Source organism: Malaclemys terrapin, chromosome 4, assembly GCF_027887155.1.
Source record: "Malaclemys terrapin pileata isolate rMalTer1 chromosome 4, rMalTer1.hap1, whole genome shotgun sequence".
Taxonomy (NCBI): Eukaryota; Metazoa; Chordata; order Testudines; family Emydidae; genus Malaclemys; species Malaclemys terrapin.
Window position 1 is genome coordinate 122,759,027 of NC_071508.1, and position 26,513 is coordinate 122,785,539.

The following is a 26,513-nucleotide window of genomic DNA, read 5'->3' on the forward strand; positions in this document are numbered from 1 at the left end:
ATTGTACAGAGAAGTTGTAACAAGTCCTCTGCCCAGCCTTCTTCCCGGGGCCCACTGGCTGCCCCAATAAAGCACAGAGGCTTTTCCTTCTGCAGCACCCATGGCTTTATTTAGACTTCTCCCACCACCAGTGATATACTATATACAGTTTGCAGGCCTTACAATCTCCACTTCCATCCAGATCCTGCTCTCAGCCCGGATAGTGACCTTCCCCAGCCATCCCCCCTTCCTTCTGGCTGCCAGCCAGCCTTTATAGCCCTTGAAGCCTCAGGCCCACAGGTGCAGCCAGTTCTAAAGGCCAGGCACCAGCCTTTTCCCCAGCCCCAATCTATTTCCCCTGATTGGGGCTAGCTGAGCAGGGGCTAATTAGGTGTCTCTGTACCAGCACCCTGCTACAGAAGTGCAACTATATTGTTTGTGAATACTTTTCAGTATTAAAATAAATTTACACAAATCTCCCAGACTCAGATCTAGACCCATCTCTGTGAATCTGGGATTTTCTAAAGGAAAAAACATATCGCACCTATTTGTTTTTTTAATCTTTTATTATAAACAATCCTGTAGTTTTCAGAATGTGATTGCTACATACTATATAACAAAAACATTCCTAGCTGACCTGATATCAGTTTAAAATTGCTTACATAGGTCTTTTGCTATATTAAATCAGAACCAGTGTAAGGAAAATCTTTAAATTTTTGAGGGATTTAGTCTAATACAAGGAAAACACCTTTACAAACATGAAATAGAATTAAAGATACATGTTTCATCATATATACATAAGCAGCTAATGAAACTTGACAGACACATGAGAGAAATTTTATTTGAACATAAATAGATTTTTAAAAGTAGATTTCTTTCTCATGTATATAACATTATTTTGGTTTCTACACTGAACAAGTTCTTTAAGACAGAAACAAAGACTTCATCCTATAAGAGAGATTCCTGTATATTACTTCGGACATGGGCAATCACGCACATGGGGATGCAAGAAGAAGTGATAGCACATTTATTAATACAGTTTACACAGCAATCCTATACAATGATTTAACTTTTCATTTACATGTGTACAAGTCACCTTTGTACATGGGATGCCATCTTTGCAATGCCATTGAAAGCAGGCATCTCCCTGAACAGGCTGTATCAGTTCCAGTGTTTGTATAAAAGATAAAGCAAGTGTCAAAAAGCAGCACCACTTGGCTTTCAGAATCAAGGATCCGCTGAACTGTGCATGTAGTGGAGGCAGCGAGGCAAGTACACTGACCTCTTTGGGTTCAAACAGTTCCCAATGTGAAAGGTTAATATGGGACCCTTTAATTCAACTCCTCCTATTTATAAAATGCAGCTGTTACAAACATAATTGCTTTCCTTAGATCCACTGCAAAGCCATACACTTTTGCCCTTCAGCTTTTCTTTAAGCTGCTGCAAGCGTCTGGTTCTTTTCCCCAGAGAGGAGTTTGGCTTTTACATGATCTTTTATGCAACTTAAGCCATTTTTCAAACTGAGGGCTGAATTCAACACAGTTAAATTTGACCCATGAATGTTTCTTTAATGCAGAATCTGGGGGAGCATGGGAGAGGGCAGTACAAAGATAGGGAGAGGCGGTGACCAATTGTCAGAGTGTGGTGAGCCCTCACAGCTCCCCTTGTCTTCAACTGGATTTGTGGGTGCTCAGCACTTCTGAAAATTAGGCCTAAAGTCTTTTGTGGGAGTCTGTAAGGGGTCCACTTTGTTTTAGGCACTATAGTGTGAAAGGAAAGGCCCTGGTTCGGCTGTTCAGTTCTTTGTTTTAACCGTGAAAATGTCCTTTGTTCCATTAAAAACCAATGCCTGAAAGGCATTTAGACAAACTAGAAAATGAGGTGCAGGTAATGCCTTTTAAGACCTGCCACAGTGTTTAGACAAATGCCACTAGAAAATTCCACCCAAATGTCACCAGCTTAAAACACGTTACCAAGAGAATCAACAGATTACACACATCCATATTCATACCAGACAGTCTGCTGGTCCCCATGGGGATCTGGAGATCCAGGAGTGCTCCTGGAGCTGCCCCCTCTGTTGGATTCCTCTATTCCCCCTGCACCAGTGTGGACTTCTGGTGACCTACTCTGGCATTTGTTAATGAGGGCATCACTCTGACTTTGCCCTTGGGTAACATCGCCCTCACTGTTACTAGAGGCAGCTCTGACAGGAGTCACGGTGGCCACTTCCCCGGAGCGTGCGGCTGGCTTGGATTTGACTTTAGCCGGTGTATATTGTGTGGGTGAATAGCGTTGCCCAGGCACTGCACTCACTCGTTCCTGCTGCTGCACACTGTTGGCACCGGCAGAGGCAGAAGACTGATGAAACGAAAGAGGCCTCTCCTCCTTTGGAGGTGCCAGAGAAAGACGTCTCACGTCAAGCTGCCGACAACGGGAATCGACAGCTTGCAAGGTGCACGCTGCCTTTGCAGACTGTGGTCTGTCTCGTACGGTAGCGTGAGAGCCTGGGGGCACAGACAGCCGCAAGGTCTGACTGCCAGAGTCTTTGCCTGCACGAACATCTGCACCCAGCTTCTGAGGGCTCTCTTGTCTGTATGTCTCTGGGCCTGTGGCTCTCAGGAGGTCTGCAGAGGCCAGACTAAAGGCTCTGCTCAGGGAGGCATTCCTCTGGCTCATCGTACTGGTCTCCTGCGGTTGTGCCATCGGCCTCAGCCCACTGAGCGGCTGATGTGGTGGTGTGGGAGGAAGTTTAAAAGATCCTGTGGCGTTTGCCAGCACCTCAGATTCAGCTGGTCTAAGGTTGGGTTTGACATAGTGTCCAGGTTTAGCCACTCTCCCCTCTTCACTGGCGATGGTCATTTTTATAGTTGGTGACACATAGCTGGTAGGCGTCTTAGCTGTCTCCTTTCTACCTGGCTGACCCAGCTGGTTCCCAATAGGAGGGGGTTCATTTGCTTTTCTAAAATAATCACTCAGCAAGTCATCTCTGCTACTGGAAGTGTCCTATGGGGAGAAAATACATACATGGCACATTAATGGCAATACTGTTATAAGGAAAATGTGTTTAGCGAGCACTTTTCCTCTCAAGGATGTCACAACATAATTCCACACGTCAAGCAACCCAGGGATCAACACAAAGTAATTGTATGACAGAGAGCACTTGGCACTATGTACAACATGCCTCACCTTCAAAGTGCTTTACGCACTAATTGGTGTGTCAGTGTCAACTTTTGAGGGACCCTCAACATCTTATATAAAACCACTTATTTCATGCCTATAGCTGAGAGCACTGGGGGAAAAGTATCTAAATGTAGATCTATGAGTTACATGATGATCAAAATTAGATTGTGACAGCCTTATTTGCCAGTTTAATTGTCACCAGTTAAAGAAATTCATCTTGATAGCACCCTGGGCTGCAGCTCTTTTGCTTCATTTAGTATCGGCCAATTTAGTGCACATCAGTGATTGAGTGTTTGTTGTTTCTAGAACGCAGGCTGTTCTGGACAACACCTTGTTCCAATATTAGTGAAACAACAGGAGATTACTCTAAGTGGAGATGTGCTAGCAGCCTACTATAGGGCAATTTCATTGGGCTTGGGTTTTTTTGGACCAAGACCAACATACTGCATGTGTTAAATGCTGTATGTACAATAGATGAGTGATTGATCATCCAGAAATTAATGTGCAATATTCTGAAGGCAAATAATTAACCTGGCCACAAAAGAAAATATACAATAAATGCTTAATTGAGATGGACTCAGGCAAAACATACGGATGACACTATCAACTGCTGTTGAGATATTAGTACAAGGCATGCTGTGAATAGTTAATGGACGTGTTAGTTATAAAAAGAATGTGCTGAAACAACCTGATGTACAGACGTTCCCCAGCTTACGCAAGACCCGACTTATGCAAATCCGCATTTACAGAAAAAGTTCCGTAAGCTAGAAATAGGAGGGTTTTTTGCTTAATGGTCAGAGATACGTTTCCGACTTATGTAAAAATCGAGTTACGCAAGGCGTTCCGGAACGGAATGCTTGCGTAAGTCGGGGAGCGTCTGTACTTCATTTCTTTGCTCTTCTCTGGGGAAGTATGTCATGGTTTAATATATCTTTTCATTTCACTAGAATTTACAGAGAAGGTTACTTCCAGGAGCAAAACCCATTTTGCTCATAGTAAATAGTAATAGTTATAAAATGGCAGCTCATGATAATTCCTTACTGTGTCAAAAGCATTCCAGGTTCAATCAAATGCTAAGAGCCTGGGTTATTTTTTTATGTTAGTCTAAATCTCTGTAGTGCATGTTAAAATTAGAGGGCCACCATATTGTGCTATTACAATCCTCCCAACAAACAGGGGCTCATGCGCAGCACTAGAAATACTTTAGGGATCATTAATATGAGTAATTTGGCTACTTTAGTTTTTACACTAAAGTAGCGATGAAACATTAAAACAAGCTTCCATAGGCATTAATGTGCTTGCAGGCTGGAGTGAGGGGTGAGCTGTTAACTGCACAGTGATAGCGATGGATACCCTGGGGATATACAGCGAAGTTGCTCTCCTATTCCCCCTGCCAGTTCTGTGCCTCAGACTGTCACGACACGAACGACTGAGGACTGGTTCGACTGAACACGAAGGTTCCTGATGGAGGGAATGAGATGGGAAATGGCAAGAGGGATACAGTGCATCAGCCTCTAACAGAAATTGGTGCAATGAGATAATTTCGGTCTCATTTAAGCTGTGTTGCCGCTGAAAAGGAACAAGGATGACAGAAAGAATGAAAATGGAGACATGATCACATGGTTACAGACAACAAGTATTTTGCAATCAACTAATTTACCACTAGGCACTCAGAACAAGGGACTACGATACATTTTAAAAGGTTTGTCTTAAACACTGAGGACCAAAATTCGCTGATGTCATAAGAGGGTGGGACTCCAATTACATCAGTAATGCTACTGGGCTGTTGATGTACCATTAACTTTCACTCACTTATGCCAGCAGTGAATTTGGTCTGAAGACATCAACATGTTTTGTACTGCGACATTTCACGTGACTGGTATGCATCATCACTAAGCGATACAAGACATTTACAAACAAATGCATATTATTTCCTACAAAACATCTTTAACTGCACAGTGAAATATTGCAGCATTGATTTCACCAACAGCACAACAGTACCAAACGGTTCATAGAAACAGATAACACAATCCAGGGGAACAGAGACTTCCCTCCCTCAAATCCTTAATAAAATCCTCCTGAAAAAACTGGATTGTGAGATTTTTTAAATAGAGCAGACCTTCTTTAAGATGCACACTTTATAATTCAATTAATGATGTCAAGCTTTAGTTTTCGGCAGAGATTTAGCAGCCGAGAACTGTATCAAAGGCTCGGATGATTAAAATTTAATTCTGCAGAATACTGCACAGTACAGTTACTAGTTCACAAATAATTAAAACTCACCTAAACTTAGAGCTGGTGGAATAATGGGAAAGTTTAATCACAAAGAATTACTGGATGAAAAAAATACCAATATTCCAACAAATATCACTTACAATGAATTATTTCACTAGCTCTAGCTACAAATATAAAAATAAACTAACAGGATATTTGTGATGTATTATCCAGAGTTTTTTTGTGGGGGTTGTTTGCTTAAATACTGATTTGCAAAATTCATAGCTCACAATGAGTTCTGTGTAGCTCGAAGGCTTCTCTCACCCAGAAGTTGGTCCAACAAAAGATATTACCTCACCCACCTTTCCACTGTAATGAGTCTCACAGTCATTAGTGAGGATCGCACAGTATTTCACTGTATTGGGGATTGGCCCTGCTTTGAGCAGGGGGTTAGACTAGATGACCTCCTGGGGTCCCTTCCAACCCTGATATTCTGTTCTCTATGCTTCTATTTCTTATTTGTCACCTCCCTGTCAGATCAGCTTGGAATATTTTCATGTCACCTGAGATAGCTATAGTTTTATTTTACGTACACTCGGTGGGGATAACTTGTTGGTCTCTTCCAGAAACTCTTCCAAAGTCACCATGTCACTGTCAGGAGAAGCAGATCGCTGCCTGCCAGCATAGGATTGGCTTGGGTTACTCCTCTGAGGTATGTCATAAGAAATCGAGCCATTCCCGTGAAGGGAGGGGTCTTGTCTGTTGTTAGAGCTTAAGATGGCAGAAGTGGAATGATAGCTGTAGCTGTCTCTGGGCAAGGCAGGTGTGTCTCTACTTGGCACCATATCTTCACTGCTGAGGCTCTCAGCTCTGCCGTAGATACGATCTGAAGAACCTGAGGAGGGGAAAAAGCAACATTAAAAACACTTATTTTCCTCTATTTTAGAAGAATGTCAACTCCCTACTGAGTTAGGTATGTATGATTCAGTTCCTTTTCCATGCTGAATATGTCAACTAAAATTAGACTTTACAATCATTATTTCCTCCTCCCCAAAACCATATGAAATCAGAACTTCAGAATACCAGGAACAGTACACATTCCAGAGTTTCAAAAAGGAATCCAGTTAAATGAGCCGAGGTACTTGCCCCCCAGAACAGCTGTAAGAAGTTCTACTTCATGAGCCAGATTCTGAGCCATAACAGAAGAGCACACACAAAAAAAGTCAGCTTTGCACTACCTTGATCTTGGGGCTGGTGTGTGCAGGGCCAGTCCTCAAGTACAAAGTACAGCAGCCTTGATGCTCCTCTAAATTACGCTGGTTGCTAATGGTCCTAAGGAGCTGAAACAGCCGCCAGGGGGTTGGTACAGTGTGGTAGTGTCCTGGCCACATCCTTTCCTATGGCCACACTCTTTGCTAGCAGCAGGGATAACAGTTGAGCCTCTGTGTCAGCTCTGTGGCACTAAAAGAGCCTCCTAGCCCTGGCATTGTGCCAACTTGAGCGCCACAATTTGCCAGTGAGGCAGCACAAAGTGGTTTCACCACGTTTAGCCTAATATGTTAATCCTTGTTAATATAGACAGAACTCTAGCAATCTAGAGAGCATAGAATCATAGAATATCAGGGTTGGAAAGGACCTCAGTAGGTCATCTAGTCCAACCCCCTGCTCAAAGCAGGACCGATCCCCAACTAATTCATCCCAGCCAGGGCTTTGTCAAGCCTGACCTTAAAAACCATTAAGGAAGGAGATTCCACCACCTCCCCAGGTAACCCATTCCAGTGCTTCACCACCCTCCTAGTGAAAAAGTTTTTCCTAATATCCAACCTAAACCTCCACTGCAACTTGAGACCATTACTCCTTGTTCTGTCATCTGGTACCACTGAGAACAGTGTAGATCCATCCTCTTTGGAACCCCCTTTCAGGTACTTGAAAGCAGCTATCAAATCCCCCCTCATTCTTCTCTTCTGCAGACTAAATAATCCCAGTTCCCTCAGCCCCTCATAAGTTATGTGCTCCAGCACCCTAATCATTTTTTTACCCTCCACTGGACTCTTTCCAATTTTTCCACATCTTTCTTGTAGTGTGGGGCCCAAAAAGCATGTTTATCTTACGAAGCTGTGCACAGAGTGAGAATGCTGGAGAACTGCTTGTATATACAGACAGTTTAAATCTGGAGTTTCATCCATCAGAATACCCCAAAATTATGCCTTTGATATGGCAGAAGAATCGGTCTCTCTCTGTCCTAGAATTCATGCCCTGTTAGTCATGATCATGCTTTAAAAAAATCATTCTTGCTAACATTGTTTCAAGTCTCTGTGGTAGCCAGGCCCTGCTCAGGTAACAAAACCATGTTATTTGTTCTAGCCCAACTGGAAAGAAAAGAAAATGCTTTGCATGCAATTCAATTTCATTTCCTATTCGTCAGAAGGCATCTCAGCTCTGAAAATATCTTACCTTTCAAGTTGAGAGGTGAACTGCTGCTGGATGCATTTCGACTGCTCTCTAAACTATTTGGCTTGGAAACTGTAAAGAAAGAGGAATATTAAGTTCATGAGCACATAAGGTCTGGACAAAACGTAACATTTTCAAAAATGCCTATGTGACTTAAGAGCCTAAGTTCCATTGACTTTCAGTGAGACTTAGGATGCTAAATGCCTAAGTTTCAGAGTAACAGCCGTGTTAGTCTGTATCCGCAAAAAGAAGAACAGGAGTACTTGTGGCACCTTAGAGACTAACAAACTAAGGTTTGTTAGTCTCTAAGGTGCCACAAGTACTCCTGTTCTTCTAAATGCCTAAGTGACTTTTTAAAATATGACTTTGGCACTTTTGAAAATTTTACCATAATGTGATGTACATCAAGTGAGAAACACAAATCAACCCTGTTCTTCCTTTGTGAGGTGTTTAAGAACATCTCATTTTCTTACTATCATTTTGTGCAGAGAAATGTATTCTTCAGTTTGCTTCTACAGTAATTAGGTTTGCCACAAAGAGAAATTTTAATGATGAAAAGGACTAATGTGATATTATGTTTGATATACTAAGGTAGTTTTTATTGGTCCAACTATGAAACATGCATTTTTATTTCAAACATTAAGTTTTCTCTTTCTCCTCCTCTATTTTCAATTTCCTTTTTAGAGGTGAGCTAGTGAATTTTTAGTGCTGTTAACCAGCTTGCAAATTCAAAGTCCTCCAGGAAGGCACTTATTACCCAGTGCTGCTGCTACCATCCCCGAAGAAATCTATTACGGCTGATTCCTTCCCTCCCTGTTATATGCAAATATTGATCTTAAAAATCAGTGCATTCACCTGTATTGCATGCACTGAACATGTTGCTGCTGAGGCAGGTCTTGATTAGGAATTTCTTCTTCTTCTTTTTTAAGTTTCATTGGGAAATAATTAATTTTTTTAAAAAAATCTTAAGATAAAAATAAAACATTTGGATCCAAAACCCCCAAAGAAATGAATAATAAATAATTTCAGATCATTTTATAATCCAAGTTTAACTATAATGGCATATGAGGGTTTGTTTAGACATTATGAAGCAGGCCCCAATATAGGGGGTTAGTGTAATCTTACATTCCATAAACTTACCATGTTGTCTGTTTCTTGAAAACTCTACCTCAGAGGATTGGTCACAAAGATTATCCTCTGAATTATATCCTGGAAAGAATATAAAATGTAGTAGGTAACATTAAGTTTAGGAAGGTCAATCCCACAGATTTGCCTTGAACAGACCATTACAGTATAAATGGAAGAGCCTGTTGAGTGACTTTATAAAGGTTACATGGGAGAAGTATCTATCTCTTTGGCCACCATTTTGAATCAATGGGCCCACAGCAGGGCCGGCTCCAGCCACCAGCTTAACAAGCAGGTGCTTGGGGCAGCCAAGGGAGAGGGACAGCATGTGTGGCAATTCGGGGGCGGCAGGTCCCTCACTCCTCTAGGAGCGAAGGACCTGCCGCCGCCGCTCGCGGCTTCACCCACCCCCCAATTGCCGCCGCCGCCGCTCGCAATTGCGACCGCGGCTTTTTTTTTTTTTTTTTGCTGCGCTTGGGGTGGCAGAAATGCTGGAGCCAGCCCTGGCCCACAGTCAAGTTGAGTTGGAGGGAAAGACTAGTGCATTGTAATGCGACCTCCCACATGATAGCTTTGCTAGTGTAAAGAAGCCCTATAAGTAGGGCCCTACCAAATTCACAGTCCATTTTGGTCAATTTCAGTCATAGGATTTCATGATTTCAGCTATTTAAATCTGAAATTTCATGGTGTTGTAACTGTAGGGATCTTGACCAAAAAAGGAGTGTGGGGGAGGAGTTTGTAAGATTATTGTTGGGGGGTTGCACTACTCAGGGCTGGCTCCAGGGTTTTGGCCGCCCCAAGCAGCTTAAAAAAAAAAAAAAGTCACAATCGTGATCTGCGGAGGCAATTCAGCGGGAGGTCCTTCGCTCCGAGCAGAAGTGAGGGACCATCCGCCAAATTGCCGCAAACAGCTGGACGTGCCGCTCCTCTCTGAGGTGGCCACCTCAAGCACCTGCTTGGTAAGCTGGTGCCTGGAGCCGGCCCTGGCACTACTGCTACCCTTACTTCTGTGCTGCAGCTGGCAGTGGTGTTGCCTTCAGAGGCTGGGCAGCTGGAGAGTGGTGACTGCTGACCAGGACCCCAGTTCTGAAGGCAGCACCGCCACCAGCAGCAGTGCAGAAGTAAGGGTTGCATGGTATGATATTGCCTTCAGAACTGGGCATCTGGCCAACAGTCGCCACTCTCTGGCTGTCCAGCTCTGAAGGCAGCCCAGAAGTAAGGGTGGCAATACCATGACCCCCCTAAAATAACCTTGTGATCCCCCTGCAACTCTTTTGGGGCAGGACCCCCAATTTGAGAAATGCTGATCTCCCCCGTGAAATCTGTATAGTATAGGATAAAAGCACACAAAAAGACCAGATTTCATGGTCTGTAACATGTTTTTCATGGCCGTGAATTTGGTAGGGCCCTACCTATAACTTATCAAAGGGACCACTGTGTTACAGCTAGAGCCCTGCGTGGATACAAAAATGTGGATCCGCATCCAATCCTCATCCACCAGAATCAACGTGCAGCCAACCTACAATCTGCTAGCCTTCTTGCAGAAGGGAGGGTGGAGGAGGGAGCGGAGATGACCGAGCGGGGGGTGGGGTCTTGCAGGGTGGAGGCGGCACAAGGATGGGGACTGGGGGTAAGGGGTGGTGCAGGGCCGGGGTCTTGAGGAGAAGGGACGGTGCGGGGGTTGGAGGGAATGGGCGTCGCATTGTGCGCTGCTCCTGGGGGCTCGCAAGTGATGGCAGCAGCAGTGCGTGTTGCATCAAGTGGGGCGAAGGGGTGAGGCGCTGGGGCCCTGCTTGCTCCAATCCCTGTGGCTGGAGCCAGCGGGCCAGGAGCGCGGCCAGTGCTGTCAGGATGAGTCATAGTGGGGACGCTGGCGCTGCCTGAGGGACCCGAGCTGCTGGACAGGAAACAGCGCAGCGAGTGGGTGCTGGAGAGCCCTGACTCTGGACTGCCACCCAATCCCAGCCACTGGCCGCTGGTCCCAAGCACACGTCACCCCTTGGGCTGCTCATTTGGATACTGCGGGGCAGGCGCCGCCAGTGAGTAGAGCCCTGCGCAGTTGTATCCGCATCCGATCCACTATCCACAAAAAATGGTCCATGGATATTTGCATCCAGGGATTTGGCTATCCACAAATATGAAGCGGATATCCATGGATTTGCAGGGCTCTAATTATAGCATGTGCTGAGCTTCTGTAACTGCAGAAGGCCTATTATGTACCTTGCAGTATCTGTTATGATGGGAGGTCACATTACAGCAGTGGTTCCCAAACTTTAACAACCCGCGAACCCCTTTCACTAAAATGTCAAGTCTCATGAACCCCCTCCTAAAAAGGAACATTTCCATGGATTTTCTCCCTTACCTCAGGATAAATTATAAAAGCATTGATCTTGGACATATAAAGTTGTTTTATGACATGCTTATTACACACTATTATTATTTATCATTACAGTATTCTTATTATGTTATGAAAATGGCAACACTCTTCCAAGATCTCACTTCTGTAGCTTGTATCACTTTTGATTAAGCCTGTTATAAGACAAGGCTCCTATCAGAAGTGCCAGTAGAAAAAAGGGATGAGGGAGCAAAGCCCCCACGCACCACAAGGACTGGGGGAGCACTGCCAGAAAAGTGGGGGGCCCAGGGAGGCCACCGGAAAAAAAAGGGCAGGGACCCACAGGGAGGCGTGCTGATGTGGGGGCGTCATGTGACCCTCATCACCCCCCATACTGGCGCCTCTGGCTCCTATGTTTCATCAAGGAGTATCAGATGTGAAACAGCATGAAGTTATTTAAGAAGCCAACTCAAAGAGTTCCTCCTACACAAGCATTCAGGTCTTGAGCAGTCCAGGTAAACAATGCACGTTACAACAAAGCTTAAACTTGTTCTTCATAATAATTTAAACACAGTAGCAGCCTATTTAATTTTAAAAACAGCAAAAAAAATCCACCTCCCTTTCTATTTCGTAAAAGGAGTCTTGAAGTTTAAATCTCCTTAGCGTGATAGATATGCTTGCTTTGATCTGCTTAGCTCTTGGATGTCCCCAAGGCTCCAGGCTGCTGGCCCGTGCTGCCCGGGGTCCTTATGGACAGTTCTGTCTGCCATTAGGGAATTTTTTCCTGAGAACCCCCTGTAACATTTTGTGAACCCCCAGGGGTTCACGAACCCCAGTTTGGGAACCACTGCATTACAGTGAAGTGGGGGCTCCAAGTACTGGGAGTTGGACTAGTTGTAGATAGACTAAATACTAGCTTACACAACACACCTTTGGGTTTGCTTTGGTGCCTGGAAGTGGGAGTAGAACTTGAAGTGGTCAAATGGATGGCTGAGGTAGAGTAAGTTCTGGAACCCAGCTCCACGCAGTGCTTAGTAGCAGAGTCTGCTGAATTTTCAACATTATCATTGCTGCCTCCATGTTGGGAAATTCGGTTTTGTTTTAGATCCATTAATGCTGAGTAGGGGAGAAAGAGGTAAATAAATGAGGCAATAGAGGACAACACAATCAAACATGTATCTATCCACTTTCATATAGACACAACAAGCAGGCACACACAAAAACGCACAACAGAGGCGCTAGTTTTGCAAGCTTTTCAAGAACCAGTTCACTCTTGGGGAAGAGATTTCTGTAACCAGTTTTGCAATCATATGTCTGCTCACTAGGGAGCTTAGGAGTGACAAGGGCTCATTTAGTGTCAGTAGGAAGGTTGTTTTTTATACATGCAACACATATTGTGAAAGGAAGAGGATAGACATGGGAGCAAAGACATGAAAGCAGAAAAAATAAGTGGGATATGAAATGCCTTAAGGTACATTTTATAAGCACTTGCTTCAGTAATAAAAGGGAATAAAGCTTTGATATACTGACAAGTCAAAGCCATATTCAAAACAAAGATTCCTGATTTTAAAATCACCTAACAGGATTCATGAGAAGATATAATTTCTGTCCATACAGAATTCTGCTGTGATAAGAGTTAGACTCTCCAGAGGGTTTAAACTCTCTTCCTTCAATGCACTGATTTCTTAAACAGCATTTTGGGATAACAACAAATACTGCCTGCTAAAATATTAAACACCCCTAGATGGACAGAAAGGCTTTTTTCCAGTGATGAGGTGGAATGTATTAAAAACCCCAAATTAACACAGCTGATACACATTTTAAGGCTCAAATAAAACAGAGCAAAATGTAAAGCCTTCATTTTAGAAAACAGCCTTGATGAGAAGCAAGATTCTGGTTTCCTAAATTTTTCTGAAGTGAGGTTAATTAACGGTAAGTAGATACTGAAAACAAAGCAGAGCAAGGCGGTCAAAATAAACAGCTAGCAGGGACAAAACAAAATTGGTTAGTTCAAAGGCACAGGGCAGCAACAAAAATGTAGTAGAGAAGGTGGACTAGGGTACTATTGGGTTATGCTGTTTCTGAAAGTTTCTCAGAATAAAATGTCTTTTATAGCAGAGGTAGTCTGTGTGTGCTACTACAGCATGGGATCTGCACCATTTTTACTCTCTCCCACTTTTTATAAGTTTATAGCATGGCAATAAAAATTGTTATGGGCTAAAACTTGCCATGCAAGTCGATATTTCAAATTGCCTTTGAAAAATGAATTTAGTGCCTTTCACAGATGCTGAATTAATAGCCCTGGAGACTGATGCTCTGTATTAATCCAAACAACAGGTAGTGACAGTGCAAACTTCTCTATGCTGCTATACCAGTGTGCTCAGCTCTGGTATGGAGGAATCACCTCTAGGAGAGAAAGGGGAGTTTGGCTTTCTGCTGAGGATGACCACAAGGGCACCAACTGTGATATGGACACTTGTCCAACAGGAAGTGGATTGTGACCATGAGTTCGTTTCACAGGCCACCAAATAGCAATGACTATTAGATGGTAAGGAATTTGGGCAACTAAAAGAGATTAAATCACCTTTTTTGACATAAAAACACACTCAAAAGCCAAATTCTCAGAGGCTCAGATCTTACCCCTCCAACTTATAAAACTTCTAAAAATGGATATTTAGACTGCAAATGTTGAGACATTTGGAGAGTAGTATTGCTAATGAGTGCCACTATATTTCCAGATTTAGACTGCCTGGAAGCACAGAGAAATTGTAATAAGTTGGCCATCTTAAATTTAGCTGCACAGAGCACTGGAAAAATCTCCAAGATTTGAGCGTGCTTATATATTAGCTTCGTATTTTAGTAGTGATAATACATGGTAGGAAGCATAGCAAAAGCAATTTCCACATTTCAACTGGACATGATGCAAGTCTGTGATTGCAAGAAGACAATGAAGCGCACAGCAACTTCACTTACTTATAACGTGCACCACAGCCAGTATACATACGCATACTGTATGTCATGAGGTCCCCTAAAAGTATACTGCATTGAAGAAATGATCCATAGTGTGCAATAATGATTCATCTTCTACTGAAAAAATTAAGTCCACATTCACTAATCTGTGCTTGTATTTAGTTTATTTTAAGGACATGCTGAGTGTTTGTACCAATGTGTGTGTTCATTTAAGCATGTGGGTTTTTTTGTTTTAAACTTGAGAAATATATGAAAATAAAGACAAGGTGTTAGAAATCTCCCATTTCCGAGAAAGAAAGAGTTTCATTAGGAGAGGATGGGATGTCGGAAGAAGACCAGAACCGCAGACGATTAGTGAGAAACTGATGATTCGATGGAGACTTAGGAGACTTTTCTTTGTCCTTGCTTTTGCTTCTCAAAAAGGCAATCTTTTTGCGTTGAGCAGCTAAATTATCATCACCCAGGTATTCCAAAAAGAAGAAGAAGAAAAATAGTGAACAAAAAAATAGAAATATAACTAAAATGTCTTAAAACAGCTAAGTGACAACACAATCCAGTGAAACATGAAAAAGACTAAACTAACACTAAATAATGTTTAGGGAGTCAGATTCATGATTAGTTAATAAAGTACACATGAGCAACCTCTACATAAAATTGCCAATAATGTCATCCGTGATATAAAATGTATTAAAATACATTATATAATATGTTTTAATACATTTTATATCACGGATGACATTATTGGCGCACACACACACACACACACACACACACACACACACACGATATAATTCATGTACATCGATACATTACTTAGTGGTACCATATACAGATTACTTAGGGTTTTATACAGATGTCCACTACCGCAGGATCTGAGCACCTTCCATGTAAAATCAGTAGTAACAGTGAAGTCCTTAAAGGACTTCATGGAGTCCCTGGCACTCTGAAGGGGCCTGACTCTACATTTCTTGCTCATCTCAAACTTTCCTTTTGGTCAGTGGGAGCTTTGGATGCACACAGATTGCATTTCACATTTTCTGGAATTACACAGTTCTAAGATACAGATGATTTTAAATATGCCTTTTCATTGTAAATTGATCACAGACCATGCAGAACGGTGTGGGAGGAGAAGACTTAAAACAATTAAAGACTTTTCTAAATTGCCATTTGTAATAATGGAGCCCTCCGTTCTTCCCTCACACCCAGCCTGAAACCATGAGTGTAAGGTGTTGAGACCCTCAAAGTTGTTCCCTGAAAAATATTCTTAGAGGACAAAAAGTTAAAGGGAGGCAGATCTGAGTGATCTCAGTAGCAGCACTGAAGGCTGGAGGGTTTATTTATTTTTTTTTTTTGCGAAGTTAATAATTCATTAATTTTGTGGGGGTTTCCATTAAAATTCTGCATTATTGAGAACATCTGATTATTGTACAAAATAATTCTCCCAACTGCACACAAAAACACCACACTACACTACATATACATGCACAAAATTATATGCCTTTTATATCACATTTTTGCAACATCACAGAAATCACTTGTTATAACTTTGCATTAGGAAACTCTTAAATCAACTACAAATGGAAACACTCCATCGTCTCCACAAATAATAGGCATTTATTAGAAATTAAAATTATTTTACTCTTCTTGCATTTATTTTCTGAGAGTGCCCTCTGCTGGTGCCAGACAATACCACACCAATAACTTTAACAACAGAAAAGGCTAGTGAATTGCATAGTTTCACAGATGGACTTTATTTTCCTTTTGCAAGCTAACTTAATTTTGCCCATCATCTTATTAACTAACATGCCACATATGCAGGGAAAATGTGAAACTGAAAAACAAGTCACAGATAAGGAAAACTAATAAATATAAATACTGGTTAATATTAAAAGGGTATAACACATGGTGACATAATATATTATATAAGAATCATGCCTATTAAGCCTTCCCAGCAAATAAAATGCCTAGTGTGTGATTTCTATTTCATTAACTACCTCTCTAAACCAGACATATACCTTTGTTTGAAGCTCCATTGTGGCTCACTTTCTCTTCCATAGAGTTTGACCCCAGAGAGGTGTTATCCAGACTCTCCTGCTGATGCTTGAGTATCTGAGAAGCAGATGGAGAGGATGCTGTCTCTGTGGATTCAGAGTGCCATGGAGGACTCTCCACGGATGATATCAGTCGCTCCTTTGTAGCCTCTTTCTTTGGCTTGATCAATTTGACTAAAGCTCTGGCTCCAATCCAGTGGTTTTTCCTGTTAGAGGCACATTTTGATAAAGGAAGATCATAAAATACTTGAATTTTTTCCCCTTGAAATCTAGAACTGTGCCACAGCTTCCCCGCTCCTGCACTTTTAAATTATGCTGAAAACTAAGGCATGGTGCAGGGTCCCCAGAGCGTGAGATGTGGAGATCTTATTAAACACATGGTCAGGGAATGATTTCACAAAATGAAAGTGGCTGGTTCTTCTCCTTCAAAGTCAGCATCAGTCTAGGGAAATATTTCTCCAGAGCTAGTGATCTGAATAAGGGGACTGTACCATGGTTAGAAGCAAAACCATATGTGTGGATCCACATGAAACATTTTAGTAGGGTGGGAGGTCTTGCTACATGAGCAGGCTGAAAAGTTGTGAAATTAAGGTTTCTAACCATTAGTAGGGATTCTCCTGTGCACTGGACGTGTCAGACATTTATGTTGGGGTTTACATGGCTTTGTTGTTTAAATTATTTTTTTTAAAGGCCTATTCCTCTTTTTGGACTGCTTATTCCCCCACTGAAAGAGCAGCTCTGGGAGCAGTGCTGCTGCTTAATCATTGTCTGGGTCATATTGTCGTGATGCCAATTCAGTGTCAATGGGAAGATGCAGTTCAAAGACAGACAGAGGTGGCTTTGTTGATTAAACCATCCCACTGGTTTGACAACCCAGATTAGTGGCCATTCATTGCTTAGCAGCCCCTCAGATCTGATACACCAGCTTGAATTCGAGCACAGGATTTGAAACAAAAGCTGACAGATTATATTGTGAGGCTTTCACAAACAGATTAAACGACCCCAACCTGATCAGCAATTCAGCATCCTTTGGATACCAGGATCTTATATGGCCCTCACCACTGGAATACCTCTGCCTCTCCCATTACTAAAATATGATAATTTCTCTCTCTCTCCTCTGCTACCAGGAAGCAGGTTTAGGGATTGGTCTTTTAAATAGATGAATCTGAGATTTTACTTAATAAACAGTTACTCAGGCCCCGATTCAGGAAAGCATTAAAGCACCAATGGAGGCACCCGCCCCCAGCTCCCTCACAGTGATGGGTTCTGCTGCTTGAAGCTCACTCCTGGAGGAAGAAGAAGGTACTCCTCAGGGCAAAATGACTCCCTGTAAAAGCTTATATTGACTCAGATCCCAATATGAAGTTACTGGGACTCCAAATGTGCACAGGGGTCTATGTTAGCACATGCTAAAGCAGGATTGCTGCTTGAGTCAGTTAACTTTTGTGTGGCTGTTCGATGGAGTTTGTGGGAGACAACAAATAGGCTCCCATCAAGGAGAATCCCAATTAAAACAAGAGGCTTCTGGGGTGAGAGGAGGAGAGCGTAGTGATGAGCAGACATACCAGTTGCTCTCTTTGTCACCTCTCCTGACAGGGAGTCACAGGGTTTTGGTCCTCTCCGGCTATGAAGAGCCCCATTTTTTCCTCAATTCTGTATTGCAATAGTGGCACTGAAATGGAAGGGAACTTACTTTTTTGGAGCAGGATCATAAAACTTGTACTGATCCATTATCTTCTCTTCCAGTTTTTCTTTGTGTCTCCTTAATGTATTTAATTTATCACTGTGAAAATAAAAAAATAAAAAGGTAGATCTTGAAGGATTTGCTTGGATTTCACAAATGGTTACAAAATGGAAGGGCAAGGCCAACAATCACCAGGAGAAGAAAGAGGTCATCCTACAGGTTAGATCTTTACAGATCAAAAAGCCTTCTTATCCAGTGCATTCAAGCAGCAGAAGTAATTTAACCCTAGCGATCTTATTCACTAACAATCTGGGAAAACAAAATGCAAACACACGTTAACCTTACTGACAGGTCAGTTTGATACAGTTGTCATAGACAGAAGGCTCACCAGTTACGGTCTCAATAAAGAGAAGATAGGATGTAGGAAACTAAAATGCCTTGTATTTTGAACAGAGAAATGTTTCCAGAGAGTCATGCTATAATGCTAAAATATTTCTCCCAGTTCTTTTAGCTACCATTTAATTGACATGCTAGCAAATCTATAGGCACAGTTTTTCTTTTCAGAAGTGGGGCTGGTTTGTCTCTGTCATATGTTCATCCAGGTGTTTCGTTTACAAACACAATTTCAATAATTTTTCCTGGTACTGAAGTAAAACTCAATCAGTTATTCCCAGGATCACTCCTAGCTCCTGGGTCTGTAAATCCAAGGATCTACCCTAGATAGGAACAAGAATGTATTTTGTTCATCCTCACTGTAGTACAGGGAGAGCCCACATATCCCTGTGAAGATTAGATTGTAGATGTAAAAAAGAAGGAAACAGTGCCATACTTTAGTGAATCAGCCTATTTAAAAACGAGATTGTGAAAGTGGATGAAGAACTTGGACCCTTAGAGACTGTGTCCTTTAAAAGAATATTGTGTTGAATATTTATGGAAATATAAATCACTAAAATGATCTTAAATATTGCTTAATTGGGAGCATCCCATGTTTAGTGCCTGGAACACATGCTATCTGCCACTGCTCCAGTATTGTACTTATTTTAATGAGAGGCTACAGGTATTTGTTAGCAGGTCAGCCACTTTGTTCTTAAGTTCCTTCAGAGCTCTTGGATGCTGCTCTTTTATCATCTGGTTTCAGCATCTCCTGTTTTCACCCCTCAACATCTCACAGAGCCTCATCTCTATTACTTGAAAAGAGTTGGTCTAGGGCAGGGGCAGTCAATTATTTTTTGTCAAAGTCCAAATTTCTCGGACAAGGTATAGTCAAGGTCCGTACTCCAAAGAAACATTTTTCACACCGTAATAACAATATGTAAATAAAAAGATTTCACGGTCCATTCAAAAGCGTTTGCTTGTCCGGAGTTGGCCTGCGGCCCAACTATTGACTATCCCTGGTCTAGGGTAGGTATCTCCTCAGAATCCTCTGTGGTGGAGGCATGGAAAGATATAGCTTCTCTACAATGTCTTTATTCTCCTTAAATACCTACCTGAGGAATCCAGTGGGCCCACCAGTTCTTTTGGTCTTTCTGCTTCTGATATATAACATTTCTTTTCTTGCCTACCAGATTACTTCTAGTTGTCAAAAGTCAATATTTCTAGTCTCTTACATGTATTGCTTCTGCTCTTCATGATACTGTTCCTTGTTCTCCATGTTTTGCTCCAGTAGCATTTGGTTCTGCTGACTCAGCATCTGGATCTGGCTCAGGAGATGATGGTTCTCTTCTTCCAGATTTCCCTTTAGACGGGTAAGCAGCTAGTCAACAGAATAAGAGGTGAATTTTCCTTTTGCACTTGGCTTCACTCTGAATGCAATATAATAAACTAGTACGAGTACAGAATTACCTGGGTTCAGAGTCAGAGACTTCTAAGGCCAGAAGGGCCCATTCTGATCACTTAATTTGACCTCCTGCATAACATAGGGCAAAGAATTTCCTTCGGTGATTCCTGAATTGAGCCCATCTCTTGTGGTAATTTGTCCTCACAAATCCTCTTTGGAGTAGGGGAGTGGTGTATCCCCATTTTATAGATGGGGAACCGAAGCACAGAGATTAAGTGACATGGCCAAGGTCACCCAGGGACTGTATACCACAACCAGGAACTAAACACAGTGTCCCAAATCTCAGTTCAGTGCCTTACCTACAAGATCATCCTGCTTCCCAATATCCTGTACTTCCCTCTCTCCAGCTGTGTCTTGCTAATATTGCCCCTACTGCTACCCCAAAGTCCAGCACCGCAGTGTGCTGAGTATCTCCTGAGCATCACCGGACACCCTCAACTCCCACTTAAGCAAGGGGAGCTGAGGGTGTTCAGTACTTTGTAGGACTGTGCCCTAAAAAGATGTGGTAGGAAATCCAACTCAACAGACGCGCATCTTTAGCCAGCAGTTTGGAACTCATTCAAAGCCAAAAAGGCCAAGAGGTAACTGGATTTCTCCCCCTCCCTCATATTTTGGTAAATAAACCATGTACAACTTTTACCACAGGCAAATACTCTTGGTCTTATCAGTTCCTTCATGCTGGCTGTCACTGTTTCAATCATGTGGAAGAATTCAATGTAGTCATCGGGTTAAGGACAAAACACTAGTCCTCAAGCCAGGGTCCTCAACTGCAAGGGCAAGCAGCACAGGAAGGTGGTAGAGGGGTAGCTGGTTCAGGAAGTCAGAGGATTCTTCACCTTCCAAATAATTCCTGCCTCTGAGTTTAGCCCCCTCTGAAAGCCTTTTTCTCCTGCCCTGCCCCAGCCCACACCACACATACTCCCCAAGGAGCAACATCTACAGTGCAAATTTCCTGCTACTCAGTGTTGCGTAACCAAATCTTCTTCCCTACGGACAGCGCATCACCTCTTTGATGTGCCTGCCTTGGAAGTAATAACGCAAATGTGCGGCACGAGAGGCAGCTGAGCTGCAAATCCGGCTTCCATTTCAACAGAAAACTTAACCGAAGGTGATTTTCTTCTGTTGCTTAGAGCTCAAGGTCCACAATTTCCAAAGGACTGGGGCACAGACTCCCTTTTAACATAGAGGGAGATGGCCCCTTTGGAGAGGCTGGGAAAATGTCCTGCTGCTAGATGCTCACCTCACAGTGGTTATCAAGCTTGGTCAGGGAGATATCCATGGACTGGTGCTGCTCCTTCAGTTCATCATAGCGAGCCTGCCAACGGTTCAGCTCCAGCTGAGAATTATTCAATGAGGTTTTCAGCTCCTTAGTGTGTGCATGCAGCCCCTCATACTCTGCCTTTAGCTGGCTATGCAAGAAATTTACCCTGAAAATGAAGAAACCAGGAAGCTTACAAATAATAATCAACAACTGAAAAACACAATACCAGTATGCTGAGCCACGGTTGTTAAATCTAAACTGAATTTGTCAAGGCCAATTTTTAAATATATCTTTACTTGATCGTATCTTACATGTTTGCTACAGCACCCACAGTGTTACAAAATGTTCCATCTCTACAAAAGAATTGAAAGGAAAATAATACAGAGCATAATGCTTACTACCCCTCTTTGGTACGTAGGCATTTAGGATAGGTTACAAGTTTCCACGATAAAAATACTTTTAAAAGCATTCTGATGTAAAAACAGCCCCACTGGGCACAGGTAAAAACTATCCATTGGAATTTATTTTCCTGATGCATGAAATGTAAGTGTTATTGTGCAATGTATGTCATAGACATTGCAAGACTTCAGTAAATTAGACAACTTGGTTGTTGTTGTTTTTTTAAGTCAGTAGTGATGCTAAAAATATCTACTATTCCTGGATGCCTTAAAAAAAAAAAAAAAAGGAATGAATTCTGACTCTGTTGACAAATAAAGCAAACAAACCTACTTCTCCCCCAACCCTCTGCAATTTTGGGACACTGTTCCCAAGCCCTGTCCACATAGGAAAATGACCCATGGTTGAAAAGAGCAAGCTCAGAGAACCCTGGCTTGCACAGCAGTAGTGCAATAACCTACATTCCATGAGAACAGCATAAGGGTATATCTTCAGCAAACTCAAAGAACGTTTGATTTTTAACCATGGTTCAAATTATGATGTAGACATAAAGCCGCAGGTCTTGCTTACACCAAGCTACTTCTTAAAATTTCCCCATGAACCCGCCTGAACGGTGCAGGTTCACTGGTAGCACAACTGTAGTGCTACCAACCTTGTCTAAACCTGCTCAGTGGGTTCCAGCATGGTTTAAAATATGCTCAGTGAGAATACAAACTACTGAGCCCACTTTTAAACCATGTTTAGTTCTTGTACTTAAGCCTTGACAGTGTTGCTAGTCTGGACAGGCTATTACAACTTAAAATAAGGAACATCAGAGCTTTAACTCCTGGCACCAGGCCACCAGAACAAATCAGAAATAATATAGTTACAAATGTAAGGGAGACAATATTGGGTATTTGGATAGCAATTTCAGCTGACACTGAATACTACATTTTTTCTACAAACTTTTTGTAACAAATTACCCTCTAGTGATTCCTCAACAATTGGAAGGCATGTTCCTCCTGTTCCCCACCATGGGGCAAATTCCACATTGATTTATGCCCCGTGCAATCCCCTGGATTTTCATGAGATTGCAATGGCCAGAAGTCAGCACAGAATTTGGTCAGTAGACCCTTTATAAAACAAATACACATGCAAACAAAAAACATAGCCCCAGCCTATCTGGAATGAGTGCAAGTCACAGCAGCAGACTACATCTGAATCACTGACTAACAGTACCCATTTACAATTATTAGAAAGCTGATTATCTACCAGCGATTAAGCAAACATGAGCAGATTAACAAAACAGAGCTATTAGGGAACAGAAATTCTGTTATGACTAGACACACTGATGAAGGCTTCCAGGAACCTTATGTTAGCACAACAGTGGATTAGAGCAAGTCTATATCGCATAGGATTTAACTTTTACTAATATATGCAAAACACAGTTCCAAGCAGCCATACCTGTCCAGTTCTTCTCTCATCTTTTGATTTTCTCCAGTGGCTATTGCATTTGTTCTCCTTTCTTGCTGCAGAACCTCTCTCTCGGTTTTTAGAACAATTTCCAATTCTTCCAGTTCTGCCTTGTGTTTTACTAAACTGTTGTACCTACAAGAGACGAATAAGCATCTTCTGAGCTTTGCCTACAAAGTTTTATTCCTTTAGCACAAGATTTCTCAGTAGATAAAAATGCATCTATCCGAAAACAAGACTTCTTCAATATATATATTTTTAGTTGAGTTCAAAAGAAATCTATAGTGAGTGAGTGAATTCAGGCTAGTGTATAATCCTATATGGAGGCTGCACAATTATATTTTTGACTGAGTTGAAATGCAAGTTGTAAGAACTGTGATCACTGTACATCCTGATCAACTGATACAAAGCAAGGATTTCTCTGGGGTGAAGGAAACCTAAAGGGAAGGTTCCCAGACAGTGCTGCACTATTTACTCCAACACACCATTCAGAATCAATTACTAGGGGCAGGTCCCAAAGCATCTGTGCAGAGCATAAAGAGGCAGCCAAAAACAAGAAAGGAGTGAAATCAACTACTTATATCAACCCTCAAATATTATATATAGGAGGCAGACAATGTGATCATGACACGAATGCCAATGGAGTGTTATTGAAGTGTTGTAGCCTTTTGTAGTGGTTGCTCAAATGGTTCTGCTTGTTTGCTAATGAGAAATCCCAGAGGGTGGCACAGGGGTTTATTTGCCCTGAGGCCTCCACTCTGCAGCATTCTATTTCACCTCCTGATTTGTTCAGTTTGCCTATGGAGCCATCAAGGGCGCGAGGAAGGGAGTGAGAAGGCACAGTTGTGTCTTCTCTGTGCTGAGGATACCTAGCTTTATAGTGACATCTCTCCTGACCCTGCTGGCATGGTGGAACAATTTCCCTAATGTCTAAAGGAGACAGGCATGGATGAGGGGGTTGAGTGCCCCTTCCAAGCCATGGCTGCCCATTTCTCAGATAACACACTTAGTCCCTTACTGCCACCCTGACATAAGGCAGGTTATGGCCACTTTGCACTGTAGTAAATTGTTCTCAGGTGGATTTTCTGCAGCTGGGGTCCTCTGTCAAGGTTTACGTTTGCATAAACTGGGGTAGACTATATAGGAATCTGGCTCAGTGAAGTGGAAATGACCAGTGTCTTGACTTAGCACAGCTTTGTGTGACAATGGTGTGCAACCATTGCTGGAGGTGGGACAGCAGATTTTCACCCCCATAGCATGCTCTTGCTGGGGCAGGTATATCTGCTGTGATTCATGGAAGAACTGTTATAAGAAGTGTCAAAACAGCAGCCAAACAGAGGATAGAGAAGTACATTAAAAAGGTACAGTGAACAAATAGTCTTCCATTGCATTCATCCAACCAGGCATTGGCAATTCTCATTTCAAGAGAGGCGAAAGCAGACCAAGGATAGTTACTTTGCAGCCACAGTAAACAGTAAAAACAAAACAAAAGAAAAAGCAGCACCAAATGTATTGACTCTTGCCAAGTTATTTCTCTTTCAGGATACCATCCCTCTCCCTCAGGGGTCACATTACAGCCTGTTCCAAATTCTAGCCCAGTGAGCCGCCTCACAGAGGAGTACCTGTCTACCAGACAAAAGGCTGCTCTTTACTATTCATCACCAGGGGCAGTGATGGAGTTGAATTAACCTTGTTTATTTCTCTCATTCAGCTACAGGACATTTTAAATACTGAGCATTCAGCATCCACATGATGAATGGAAGATCCTGAATGTGGGGGATAGTTTCTCATGTAAACCTGAGGTATTAGGGGTTAGGTTAGATGACCATTGCGGTCTCTTCTAACCCTATGATTCTATAATTATTTTCTCTTCTGTGAAAACATTTATGGATTTAAAGTTTTTTTTTTTTTAAAAAACACAATCCCCTTTCTTTATACTTCATCCTTTGCCTTTGCATCTTGGCTCTAGTTGAGACTTATGTCCTGCTTCAAGAATTATTTTCGAAAGACAGCCCATGTCAATCCCAGAGTTTGACCAAACCAGCTCTAGGTCATTATCCTGACAGAGGTCATCAAGGCCTTGTCTGTATGGAGCCTTTCAGAAACTCTTATCACTGCCCTCGTGTTTCTGCAGCTTGACTGGCACTAGTATAGATTTGCTACCAGCAGCTTTACACCAGGTGTCCAACTCTGAGCAGAGTTAGACAATCTACAGGTAAATCAGTCAATGGCCAGTCTTCACTAGTATTCCCACCATTGGTGTAGCACCGGTGCCAGTCCAATGGTGGGAAGATTTCACTCTAGGCACAGACCAAGTGCATCCCAGTACTGATTCAGTCCACACTGATCAAGGACTTGAATGGCCGTATTCCTCTACACTCCTTCTGACAATATTACTTGGCTTCCACTTGCTGCTGCTGTGTTTGTACTGATACTATGAGCGGATATTTGTGACTGAGAACATTTTTAAAATGCACAGCCATGATGAGAAACATATGCAGAAGCAGCCCACAAGCAGGATTACCAACCAGCCTTGGTAAGTTAATAATGCAAGTCCCTGCAGCATGTAACCCTGCCTGGCAGGACCTATTTTCTCCAGTGGGAAGAGTTATTTCAATATCTGTGACAGATTACAGGTTTCTACACAGCAAGCCATACAGAACTGTGTAATCTCTAGCAGTGGTGGCTAGTTATTATGATTCCTTAGTAATAAGTAGTATCCAAAGTACTCAAAAAATGCAGAAGATGGATCCAGTTCCTCTCAGCACAAGCCAGCCAAACACACGACAGCATAAAAAAAAAAAATGTTTTTAATAGACGCCCTGTAACATGTCAACTACTCCTTTCCTTGCCAAGTCAAACCCACAGCTTCTGTGTATGGCTAGGCTTTGGCAGACTATTTCACTGAATTTAGATACAACCTATGCGGTGGGACTAGGATCTATATTCATGATTAGGGCTACCACATGTCTGGATTTCCCCGGACATGTCCGGCTTTTCGGTCTATAAATAGCCTTCCGGGGGAGGAGCGGGGGAGGGATCATCATCTGAGAAAAAAAAACTATTGCCTGGAACAAAGAAAATCTTGTCCAGACACGTTCTAGAGTAGACAGTTACTTCATGCCTACTGGACATGCTGAGGAGCACTTACAAATTTTGTGTGCACTTCCTGGGTGGTGTATCCTAGTTGAAGGTGAAAATGAGAAATTTCCTGTCATCAGTTAAATACCTCCTGAGTCGCAGAAGAAAAAACAGATGACTTTGCTGCCTGCTATTTTGCTAACTTCCTCCCCGGACTGCTCTCAGCCAGTGGTGCCCCATGTTGCACACAGATTAAAAAAAATATGACATGTATATTTTTTTCTGACAGCTGAACAAGGATACAGGCTGGCCTTACACAAATCACCTTGACTAATATATTCCCAACTTGACCTGAGATGAGATGAGATGAGATTATGGAGAAGTGCATCCTACTCTTAAAACTGCCTAAATCAGTCTGTTCTGAGTACACAAAAGGTGACCATCTGTTTCCATGCCAGCATTTTTCACTGGTAGTTACATCCCAGCAATAGTTGGAG

The 26,513-nt window shown here is 42.3% G+C and overlaps 1 protein-coding gene across 3 annotated transcripts in view; it reads right to left on the bottom strand.

Annotated features, from left to right (window-relative positions):
- Positions 1-532: 532 nt before the first annotated feature.
- CCDC88C (coiled-coil domain containing 88C) overlaps positions 533-26,513 on the bottom strand; it is a 127,967-nt gene continuing 101,986 nt past the window's right edge. Inside the window, exons 21-31 of one of the 3 annotated variants that reach the window (XM_054026746.1) lie at positions 22,927-23,070; positions 21,067-21,253; positions 19,597-19,742; positions 17,999-18,088; positions 16,270-16,511; positions 12,215-12,400; positions 8,965-9,033; positions 7,828-7,896; positions 5,967-6,268; positions 4,513-4,728; positions 533-2,982 (exon numbers count right to left, since the gene is read on the bottom strand). In XM_054026746.1, the coding sequence (XP_053882721.1) occupies positions 1,969-2,982; positions 4,513-4,728; positions 5,967-6,268; positions 7,828-7,896; positions 8,965-9,033; positions 12,215-12,400; positions 16,270-16,511; positions 17,999-18,088; positions 19,597-19,742; positions 21,067-21,253; positions 22,927-23,070 (2,665 nt within the window). In that variant the 3' untranslated portion in view covers positions 533-1,968. Of the gene's footprint in view, positions 2,983-4,512; positions 4,729-5,966; positions 6,269-7,827; positions 7,897-8,964; positions 9,034-12,214; positions 12,401-14,239; positions 14,700-16,269; positions 16,512-17,998; positions 18,089-19,596; positions 19,743-21,066; positions 21,254-22,926; positions 23,071-26,513 lie in introns of those variants that run through there. The other 2 variants (XM_054026747.1, XM_054026748.1) reach the window with 2 other exon arrangements.